An 11,415-nucleotide genomic window follows, 5' to 3' on the forward strand; every position below is an offset into this window, starting at 1 on the left:
TCGATTGACGATGTATATTATAGTCTTTAAGTATATGGAGTGCATCAACTTGATGCACTGACCGTATCAACCTTCCGTACGAGCCTACCCATGATGGTTAGACTGAAATACTGGAATTCGGTGGGATTCGATCCCTGGATCTTCCGTATATCAACCAACCTCTGCAACCGATTAGACTATTCCAACTATAGAATATAAGCGCGAGATTGAAATGCACGAAATGCGAGCACTTTTTAAGCGTCATACATTTCAATTTCGGACACCCTGAGATTCGATCTCTGAACCTTCCGCGTCTCAGACAACCTCTGCAACCGATTAGACCATTCCAACTATAGGATGTGAGTGCGAAATTGAAATGCACGAAATACGAGCATCTTTCAACTTGAAAGTTTCAAGTGTCGTGCACTTCAATTTCGCACTCCGTGGGATTCGATCTCTGGACCTTCCGTAAACCTCTTCCGGTCGCGGTCCCATGGAAATCGACAACGCAGTTGCGAGTCTCTAAACCGTTCTTGCTCATTTCACATCAATTATCGACACCCCCGATGAACGCGCAGCGCGGTTTCCTGCGCGTTCATCGGGAACGTCCTTCCTCCCGCTTGTATACTTATGGGCCCATTATGGAACTCCTTGTCCAGTGAATATTTCGTATGTATTTCATGGAGTTTCACCCGTTATATGAACCACACTAATGAAGAACATGTTTCACATTTCATTTAACATTGCAATATTTTCACATGCAGTATTAGGCCACCTCAGTAAAACGGGTGAAACTCAAAACATATTATGAAAAAAGAGTAGTACAAATGAAAATGAAGATCGAGAAAGATGGGGGAAAGGGAGAGGAACGCGGTCGCTAGTGTTGCTGAAGAGCACGGCCAGGCGAGCAACATAGGAGGAATGGAGCCTTGTGTCCGTCGTGGCACCGGCAATAGGCCGGAAGGGGCAGCATCAGGGCATACAGCTGGTAGGGGTCCCAACCCACAGCGCTCTGCATCGGGGGGTCGGCAGAGAGCGAACCCGCAGCGAGGAGATAGTGACGGAAGGTTAGTTCCCATTGACGGGGCACCAAGGAGGGCGCCCGGACAACCCAGCCAGAGGAGGGCCGACTCTAGGGTAGCGAATCGCGATTCGCAACAGGTAGAAGGAGCTGGTTGGACACAAGTGGGTCGCAAAAACCGGGGCAGACAGAGGAAGCGCTCAGATGCCCCTCAGAGGGGTAGCCCCAAACGTCTGCTGGTCATCACCCTTTTCAGCAGGCTTCAGGGGATCCCACAGGGGAGAAGGTGGCCGAACCTTAACGACGAGGACTACAAGACCTGCCTCAAAAAGATGCAGGAAACGGCTCTCAGGGAGGAAGGAGCGCAATGGAAGATCCTTGGGATGTGGAGAACCTCGTTTGGGTTGGCCATTGAACTAGGCGATAGCGGGAGCCTCCAGGACATTCTCAGGGCCCCGCCACCAGGGCTGTCGGCAAAGGAGCTGGCCCAAAAGTCATGCGAGCTCTCCATTTCGGACATTCCGCTCGCTCTCGCCAGTGAGCAAGGCTTGAGGAGGGAGATCGTTAGAAGGAACGGGATTCCAGAGGAGGTCCCATGGGAAATTGTGAAAATATGCACGAAGAAAGATGCGCAAGGGGAGCCGAGTCGGCTCAGCCGACCAGTGCCACTGCCATCGTCAAAATGGAAGAGGCGATGGCCAATAGGTTCCTAGGGAAGGGAGGTACGAAAGACGCCCTGTACATCGGGGCCACCAGGGTGAGGGTTAGACCCCATTACTACACCAGGGTGTGTTTTGTCTGTGCTGGCAGGCACCCGGAAAGCGAGGGCTATGGGAACAGACCAGAGAGATGCGCGTGGTATGGTCAGGTTGGGCATCAACAGAGGGACTGCACACTGAGGAACCTGCCGGCATCGCAGAGGACCTGTGAACACTGCAAATGCAAAGGGCATGGCTCTATGGAATACATGAAATGTGACGCGGGAAGAGCTATTCGTGAGGCCGGCGTGCCGGCGAACGAGCTTGAACAACCGGGCAGGGCACCAGAGATAAATGTCCGAGCCTGATTCAGGGCAAGGGCGGGCAGGTGGCCCACAACTTGTGGGCCACAAGGGCCAGGCGAGCAGGGCTCTTCGAGGGGGATGATGAGGGTGGACTGCATAAACATAACGAGGTCACCAGGAGTCCTGGCAATCGCCGTGGAGGAGTTTCAGAGAGCGGGCGTGTTAGCGGTGCTTATATCGAGATGCTTATATGAGGTCACCTCCCAGTTCCTTCCTACTAACCTCACCTCTCCCAACAGCCAATCGACTGCCCTCTGCCGGAGTCTATCCCTTTCCAATAGCTTTCTGGACGCTAGATGATATCGTAGATGGGCTTGGAGGACCTGTCCAGTGCAATGACACACCCCGATAGTGTAGTAGAAACACCTACCACTGTGGCGTTATGCTGAGCCTCCCACCCTAGAACTTGGTCATCAGTAAGGCCTCGAATGACCCTTAGCCTATCCAGGGTCTCCTCCACCTTCTGGACCAGCTCTTGAGGAGGATAGAACTACAAACTACTATTATGGAACTATAATAGGGCCGGACATGGCTAATGTTAGGTATAATAGGGCCGGACATGTGCCACATCAGCTAGAATGGAGCCGGACAGAACTCATGTTGGTTAGAATGGAGCCGGACATGGTTCAAGTTAGTTAGAATGAAGCCGGACATGGCTAATGTTAGGTAGAATGAAGCCGGACATGTGATACATCAACTAGAATGGAGCCGGGCAGAACTCATGTTGGTTAGAATGGAGCCGGACATGGTTCAAGTTAGTTAGAATGGAGCCGGACATGGTTCAAGTTAGTTAGAATGGAGCCGGACATGGTTCAAGTTAGTTAGAATGGAGCCGGACATGGCTAATGTTAGATATAATAGGGCCGGACATGTGCCACATCAGCTAGAATGGAGCCGGACAGAACTCATGTTGGTTAGAATGGAGCCGGACATGGTTCAAGTTAGTTAGAATGGAGCCGGACATGACTAATGTTAGGCAGAATGAAGCCGGACATGTGCCACATCAGGTAGAATGGAGCCGGACAGAACTCATGTTGGTTAGAATGGAGCCGGACATGGTTCAAGTTAGTTAGAATGGAGCCGGACATGGCTAATGTTAGATATAATAGGGCCGGACATGTGCCACATCAGCTAGAATGGAGCCGGACAGAACTCATGTTGGTTAGAATGGAGCCGGACATGGTTCAAGTTAGTTAGAATGGAGCCGGACATGACTAATGTTAGGCAGAATGAAGCCGGACATGTGCCACATCAGGTAGAATGGAGCCGGACAGAACTCATGTTGGTTAGAATGGAGCCGGACATGGTTCAAGTTAGTTAGAATGGAGCCGGACATGGTTCAAGTTAGTTATAATGGAGCCGGACATGGCTAATGTTAGATATAATAGGGCCGGACATGTGCCACATCAGCTAGAATGGAGCCGGACAGAACTCATGTTGGTTAGAATGGAGCCGGACATGGTTCAAGTTAGTTAGAATGGAGCCGGACATGACTAATGTTAGGCAGAATGAAGCCGGACATGTGCCACATCAGGTAGAATGGAGCCGGACAGAACTCATGTTGGTTAGAATGGAGCCGGACATGGTTCAAGTTAGTTAGAATGGAGCCGGACATGGTTCAAGTTAGTTATAATGGAGCCGGACATGGCTAATGTTAGATATAATAGGGCCGGACATGTGCCACATCAGGTAGAATGGAGCCGGACAGAACTCATGTTGGTTAGAATGGAGCCGGACATGGTTCAAGTTAGTTAGAATGGAGCCGGACATGGTTCAAGTTAGTTATAATGGAGCCGGACATGGCTAATGTTAGGCAGAATGAAGCCGGACATGTGCCACATCAGCTAGAATGGAGCCGGACAGAACTCATGTTGGTTAGAATGGAGCCGGACATGGTTCAAGTTAGTTAGAATGGAGCCGGACATGGCTAATGTTAGGTAGCATGAAGCCGGACATGTGATACATCAGCTAGAATGGAGCCGGGCAGAACTCATGTTGGTTAGAATGGAGCCGGACATGGCTAGTGTTAGGTAAAATGAAGCCGGGCATGTGATACATCAGGTAGAATGGAGCCGGGCAGAACTCATGTTGGTTAGAATGAAGCCGGAAATGGTTCAAGTTAGTTAGAATGGAGCCGGACATGGCTAATGTTAGGTAGAATGAAGCCGGACATGTGATACATCAGCTAGAATGGAGCCGGGCAGAACTCATGTTGGTTAGAATGGAGCCGGACATGGCTAGTGTTAGGTAAAATGAAGCCGGGCATGTGATACATCAGGTAGAATGGAGCCGGGCAGAACTCATGTTGGTTAGAATGGAGCCGGACATGGTTCAAGTTAGTTAGAATGGAGCCGGACATGGCTAATGTTAGGTAGATGTTAGGTACTACTACCACTACTACTACTACTTCTCCTACTACCACTACTATTCCGACGAGGGATCCCCTACCTTTGTCCTTAGCTGCCTCTCGCAGTACCAAGTACCGTTACACCGTCCTACTGGGAGTTTTCAAGTTGCTAAAGTAACTTTAATGATCTCTTCAAGTCTATAGCAACATTAGTTCCAACAATGGTCTCAATACCGATCCCACCTTGGAACTCCCAGAGTGACATTCTTGCTACCAACACTGGCGAAATGGAAAGTGTTCGAAGTCATCTGGGTGGCGGGCTCTCCAATACTCTGCGCCGCGATGGTGCCAACACTCTCCCCAGCAGCAATTAGGGACTTCTCGAATCTTTGCTCCACCTGATCATAAGGTCACCTCCCAGTTCCTCCCTACTAACCTCACCTCTCCCAACAGCCAATCGACTGCCCTCTGCCGGAGTCTATCCCTTCCCAATAGCTTTCTGGACGCTAGATGGTATCGTAGATGGGCTTGGAGGACCTGCTACGAGCCTACAAACAACAGCCATCCAGCCCCGACCTCAGACGTATACAAGTGCCTACGAATGTGCCCACATCACTGCTGTGTTGAACCCTATTGTATTGTCTCATGTAGCACTTAGTGACACCGGGTATACCTTACCAACAACAGCAGTGTAGACAACGACAAGGGAAGTGATTACTATGTACCCTCTAGAGTAAGGTCCGAGAGTAGAGCGCCTTCCATCCTTTTGAACAGACGAAAATCCTCCCCCCCCATCATAAACTGCCACCACACCTCATACTCCTACAAAGTACCAACTTACCCTCATCCTCCTCATCATCCTTCATCTCAGGAGACCCGTCCTCCGCGGTCTATTGTAAACACGATCGTTGTAGAGTAGCAGTGATAGTGACAGTACCTCAGTATCGCGGAGTAGCCTAATACGTACTATCAGATTCTCGCTGTTATCATCAGATACGATGCATTGGACATCCCCGCCGTAGCCTTCAACCTGAACAGCGTTGAGGAAATCCAAGATTGATCAAGATGAGCAAGTAACCATCTTATTATCTTCTGACCAACGGGTCGAGTCGAGAGTTTTCTATCAATCATCACGGAGTTTGATACGAAGTATCCACGGGCTGCATCGTGAGGAGTCGAAATCGTCCTCTGGCAACTCGTAATATCTAAAAACGACCAAGTTGAGATGGGAAGGCCGATGACCATAAACCTACTCCTCCTCCTCCACCAGCTGCCTGTCTTCCTCCAGAATAGATGTGCGAACATCTGGATGAAATAGGATCTGGGTATACGACGTGATTTTCCCCAGACACACCATTGGTATCGTCGATCATATACTCAAACCACAGTTATTTCGGGGGATTCTTCTTGGTTTCTGTACACTTCTACCGCAAATTATTTTACCGGGAAACGAGAACATTTCTTAAGTTGGAATATGTGTTCTCGTTCCCCTTAACTGATGGAGTTTCCAACACTGATTAAATAACAACAATAATTCATATTCAACTCATAGCCTCAGTGTCACTGTAAATGACTCACTGAGTTAGTGAGAACACCCCCAACCTGATTCGTATCATAGAAATTTGCATCCCATGGCTCACTATGACGGCATGAAGAATGCCGGAGAGTCCCACCGCTGCTGTTGCCGCCGCCCATAGCTCACCTCGGAGACATGCGGACAGCATCATCATCGTCTACTAGGAGGTGATGCGGGTACAATACTATCCACCTAACAACAGCGGATAACATGCGTTGACCATCGTAATTGTCTTCCATTTATATAGACATTCATCATTAAAGGATAACATCTGTGCACGCGTGCAACCGGATTGATACAAGAGACTAAATCCTGGCCGTATTGCAGGTATTGGCAGACGCCTAGCTTCTGCTGCTTCGGCCCGGGTGCCTCATGCAGACGAGACCATTGGAGATGATCGAAGCGAGTCGGACAATGTTACTGAAGCGACGGCCGTTTCCACTATGGCGATCATCTTGTTACTTCAGGTGAGATTACTCCCGTAGCCACAAAAACTACTACCGGCTCTGAGTCACAGTAGTACAGTGAATGTACTCATCTACTATAATAAAAACACTCTACGTTAGAAACCAAATCCATTCCTCTCGCTAAACCTAAGCGGACTCATACCACACCTCCACGACAGACAATTTGTGAAGTCCCCAGCAATCACAAAATACGATCGTTTACGACCCAGGATACCAAAGCGGATCGAGCATGGGGAAGATGCAACCTGACAACGCAAACCGTTTGGCGTGAAAACACTAACCACATGCTGTCGATATTCAATGCTGAATGTAATGGACTTGAATCATTAGCAGAATGACGATGAAAAAAAAATATACAAGTGAATTCATAACTAACCACCGAAGCCATAGAGAGTCTTGCCTTGCCTCTTCAACGCATACACCACATCAAGGGCCGTAACCGTCTTCCTCCTAGCATGCTCAGTGTATGTAACCGTATCCTTGATAACGCTCTCGAGAAAGACCTTCAGGATGCCTCGAGTCTCCTCGTAGATGAGGCCAGATATGCGCTTCACTCCACCACGACGTGCCAGTCTTCGAATTGCCGGCTTGGTGATACCCTGGATGTTATCACGCAGAACCTTACGATGACGCTTCGCTCCGCCTTTGCCAAGACCCTTACCTCCTTTACCGCGGCCGGACATGTGATACTTTACTGAACAACAGGACCTGGGTTCAATCCCAACGCAATGCATTTTCACCGCATCAAGAGCGTGCTAAATACTGGGCGTAGCGACACAAGGACATAATTGATATAAATCACATGATCCACAACTTATCTCCTGATCCATGTTCATCTACTTTACCATTCCAGCCGGTACACTTTGCCATAAGTCCGCTCGACGCCATTTCTTCCACGAGTAGGGTCTCGCATCCGTTCGATACCGTTCCCCAATGGGGAATCCCCATAGATAGTATAAAACGCGACTGCTAGAAAGACGCCCAAGACGGTTGACAGAATCATCCGGATATATTGACGAACACTGACGATTCAACAGTGTTGTGATCAGTCATTGAACTAACACAATATAATCGTAATTGCCTAGACCGAGATCCCCTTCTAGCATCCACCCCACACATCAGGTTTCCGATCAATAATAATATTCCCGAACACTGAGACACGCTACTGATGCATTTGTTAGCTATCCATCATACACATATCCCATAACGGTCCCGTATACCACAAGAAAGCTGACATTCTTCCAATGACAGAAATATTGTCCTTTTATCCCAAAAAGACATGGTAGATTCCTAAGTCTGACCCCAACTATACACTATCAATATTATAGACAAGTTCAACACCTGACGTGCGCATCTACTAAATTCATCACATGCGAGTAGGGTATCTCACCCGTTCTATACCGTCCCCCGTCAACCATATGAAATTCGATTGCTACAAAGATGGTTAATAGAGTCACCCGGATATATTAACGAACACTAACAACTCGACAATACACATAATGTGTGAGGAAGAAAAGAGCTCAGTCAATGAACAATTGAGTTTACACAGTGTAAATTACACTGTCCTTTTGCAGAATCGTCATGTACTATAAAATTCGTAGTAGAAATTATACATATTGCTCTGCAAAGTCACACACCTTGAAACTCAGCGCACGCCAAACTATATTTGGCATTTTGCGTTGTGTAAACAAATATCTCGCGGATTTCTCAACCAGCTGTGTGTGTGATCAGTTCGGGTTGGACACAGATTCACACAGTGTCATTGATTTTATATTGCATGGGCGAGACAATTACTGTCATGTTGTATAACAATTGACATCTATCTAGATCAAACACCATAACATCACGTGATGCTGACAGAAGGCCTCTCCTCTCTTTCCATTGATACGAGCGATAACCTCGTAGAAATCCATACGAACCATCTCTATATCGGGACTTCTCCAATATCCAACGGAATCGAGGTTACTATCATGCTGTGTAACAGCTGATCAATCACGAACACGTATCTTCTCACCTTGGACAATTGCGCACCGACTCGCAAAGTCACACTCCATTAAACTTAGCGCCCGCCCAGATAAGCACACGTGAATTTTTGTGCTGCAAAGTTTGGTGAAGTGCACCCAACCTGGTAACCGTATCTGGTGCTACATTGGATATTCCCAACATATTATGGGTTATGGTGTTAAGGATATTGGGTGAATTGATCCATGTTTGCAAATGGTATGGTACGAGTATCTTTGATGTGGTCGGGACCGTGACATCAGACGCGTTTGAGGGAAGCTCTAGATGTTCCCTTCACTTGCAAAGTAACATTGATGAGACAATCGTAATCGAGTCGTTTTAGGAGCTCATTGGCGGGGGGCCGAACAGCACTACATAAAAACATTTCTGTCGAGCCAAGATGAGGTTGTCAGCTGTTACGCAGTATGATAGTGGCCTCCATATTGTCAAGTATTATAGTAACATCAGTTTCTAAGGATAGACGACTCGTATGAGGTTGTCAGCTGTTAGCAACATGATAGTCGCCTCGATATTGTTAAGTATTATAGTAACACCAGTACCTAGAGATAGATGTCTCGTATTAGGTCGTCAGCTGTTACGCAGCATGATAGCACGGACAAGTGAGGCGAGGCAGTCCTGACAGCCTTCACTTCTGATATGTCCCATTATGGGACTCCCATAAAGTTGCACGCATAGTCCATAAGTCCAGAAAGTCATAACGTACAATTCGATTGAAATCAGTTCTCACTGGATCGTCTGCAAAGGAGGTCGAACATGACCAGCACCTGAGGGGGGTACCGGGTTCGATCCCTGCATGTTGCATTTTTCCCGTCTCGGTTTGCTGTTGCAACGAATTTTGCATAGAAAACTTCATCATCATCATGATACCGCAAAGTCAAGACTGAATTCGTGAGAACCTTTAAAAGTACTTCTACAGTGCGCACCGATTCAATATGCAAGTGTAGAAAAATGGGCGTTAGCCACCGAGATTAATGAGAATCGATATCACATAAACGCCCAACGATCACGCATTTCCAGAAGGTAACGTGATGATCTCAAAAAGCATCTTCACGTACGAATAAATACGATCATCATTTCAGTGAGTGCAATACTAAGTTTCACTATGGGAACACGTAAATAATGGAGTTTCGTTCGTCTCACGTGAAGTGGCGTAATTCTCTGTGGAAGACTCGATATTCGCGGTGCTTTGCAGTAGTCGTGAAATATATTCCTCACCAGTGTTTTTCATATCACGAATGGTTACCAATACGCAATGATTACTATGCGTGACAAGACTACGAAGGAAGATACCTGATAATTTGATAAGTCATAAATTGTCGATGGAGCTCCAGCAGTCGGCCCCAAAGGGCCAATAGAGGTATAAGGAACTGCTGACTCCGCTGCGGAGCGATACCTGAAGTGGGCGAAATAGTCCGGAAACGGAATATCCAGCTCAGCGATTACCCTTCGAAAACGATCCTCACCAAGCAATTTTGACAACTCGACAACTGTGAAGGATTTTTCGAATGCATTATACACAAGTTACCTCGTGTCGTTACACAAGAACATCCATTTGTCCCAGCGTCAGCTCCGTCCACACCGGTGACGTGTGTCTCCTTCACGATGTTAAGGGCCTCCTCAAAGGAACTCAAGTACTGCCGTGTCCTTAGAATATCCTCGAGCCGTTGAGAATTAGTCCTCAGACTGGTGTGCATGAAAAATAGATAATCCTACCACGCGAAGTGGGGATCATCATCAAACTGGTGTACATATACATAGATAATCCTACCACGCGAAGTGGGGATCATCATCAAACTGGTGTACATATACATAGATAATCCTACCACGCGAAGTGGGGATCATCATCGAATTGATGTACATATATAGATAATCCTACCACGCGAAGTGGGGATCATCATCAAACTGGTGTACATATACATAGATAATCCTACCACGCGAAGTGGGGATCATCATCGAATTTATGTGCATATATAGATAATCCTACCACGCGAAGTGGGGATCATCATCAAACTGGTGTACATATACATGGATAATCCTACCACGCGCAGTGGTAATCATCATCGAATTGAGTACATATATAGATAAGCATACCACGCGAAGTGGGGATCATCATCAAACTGGTGTGCATATACATAGATAATCCTACCACGCGAAGTGGGGATCATCATCGAATTGATGTACATAGATAGATTCCATGTGATTCGATACCGACCTGAATAGTGGCTTCTTTTTTAGGAGGACAGAAAAGAGTGGTTTGAATTAATACCAATTTTCCAGTAGTGCTTTTTGTTGAAGTAGGAATATATGTAATCGCTTTCCTCAGCTCAGCTCAGGAGTTTCCTATACAATGTTGGAGTAGGAATAAATGTAGTCGCCCGTTTTACGCGGAGTGGCGTAATACTCCATCCGAAAAACGTGATATTCGCGATGTGAAGTGAATTGAAAACACTTCGCGAATTACACCGGACAAATCATCACATTTTACGTAAAACACTCCCGGCATTTCGCGATAAACGCGAAAAACTCCGAGTAACCAGCGTTTTACACCATGCATTTCAAAAGGGAGATTGTGACTTTCGTGAAACTATTCGCGATTTGGAGACGTGAAAAGAGGCATATAAAATGAATTTCACTCCCCGATGTGTTCGCGAAATTCACATGGAGTAAATCGCAATATGCACCGACTAGGGTGGAAACACCAGTGAAAAACACTTCACCTTCATTTTTCGCGGAATAACGCGTAATTCGCCAGAAAATACGCGTTTTTCGCGTTTTACACGGGAAAAAACGCGAAAAACACCGCATCTCGCAGTAAAATCCATTAAAAGTCCTCTTTATGCCACTGCCAGCTGTCCACCCACATTTCACTCTATGGAGTCACCTCACTCGCGGGATCCGTCTTACTACTGGCACTTCCACGTTGGGGCCTCGTGGGATGAT

At 47.1% G+C, this 11,415-nt stretch overlaps 3 protein-coding genes across 3 annotated transcripts; 1 reads left to right on the plus strand and 2 right to left on the minus strand.

The window, feature by feature from the left end:
- Positions 1 to 1,682: 1,682 nt before the first annotated feature.
- Positions 1,683 to 1,930, plus strand: Pmar_PMAR012147 (hypothetical protein; the record flags this gene model as incomplete). The annotated part of the gene is made up of 2 exons (XM_002775968.1): positions 1,683 to 1,757; positions 1,811 to 1,930. 2 exons carry the CDS (start codon positions 1,683 to 1,685, stop codon positions 1,928 to 1,930), a joined length of 195 nt encoding a protein of 64 aa, XP_002776014.1.
- Positions 1,931 to 4,571: 2,641 nt separating this feature from the next.
- On the minus strand, positions 4,572 to 5,276 carry Pmar_PMAR012148 (DNA-directed RNA polymerase II largest subunit, putative; the record flags this gene model as incomplete). The annotated part of the gene is made up of 5 exons (XM_002775969.1): positions 4,572 to 4,608; positions 4,654 to 4,808; positions 4,852 to 4,947; positions 5,010 to 5,083; positions 5,252 to 5,276. The coding sequence occupies 5 exons, from the start codon at positions 5,274 to 5,276 to the stop codon at positions 4,572 to 4,574; spliced, it is 387 nt and encodes a 128-aa protein (XP_002776015.1).
- Positions 5,277 to 6,824: 1,548 nt separating this feature from the next.
- Positions 6,825 to 7,136, minus strand: Pmar_PMAR012149 (histone H4, putative; the record flags this gene model as incomplete). Its single annotated transcript, XM_002775970.1, has 1 exon — positions 6,825 to 7,136. The coding sequence occupies one exon, from the start codon at positions 7,134 to 7,136 to the stop codon at positions 6,825 to 6,827; it is 312 nt and encodes a 103-aa protein (XP_002776016.1).
- Positions 7,137 to 11,415: the final 4,279 nt, after the last annotated feature.

The sequence above is a fragment of the Perkinsus marinus genome (assembly GCF_000006405.1).
Source record: "Perkinsus marinus ATCC 50983 genomic scaffold scf_1104296955112, whole genome shotgun sequence".
Classification (NCBI taxonomy): domain Eukaryota; phylum Perkinsozoa; order Perkinsida; family Perkinsidae; genus Perkinsus; species Perkinsus marinus.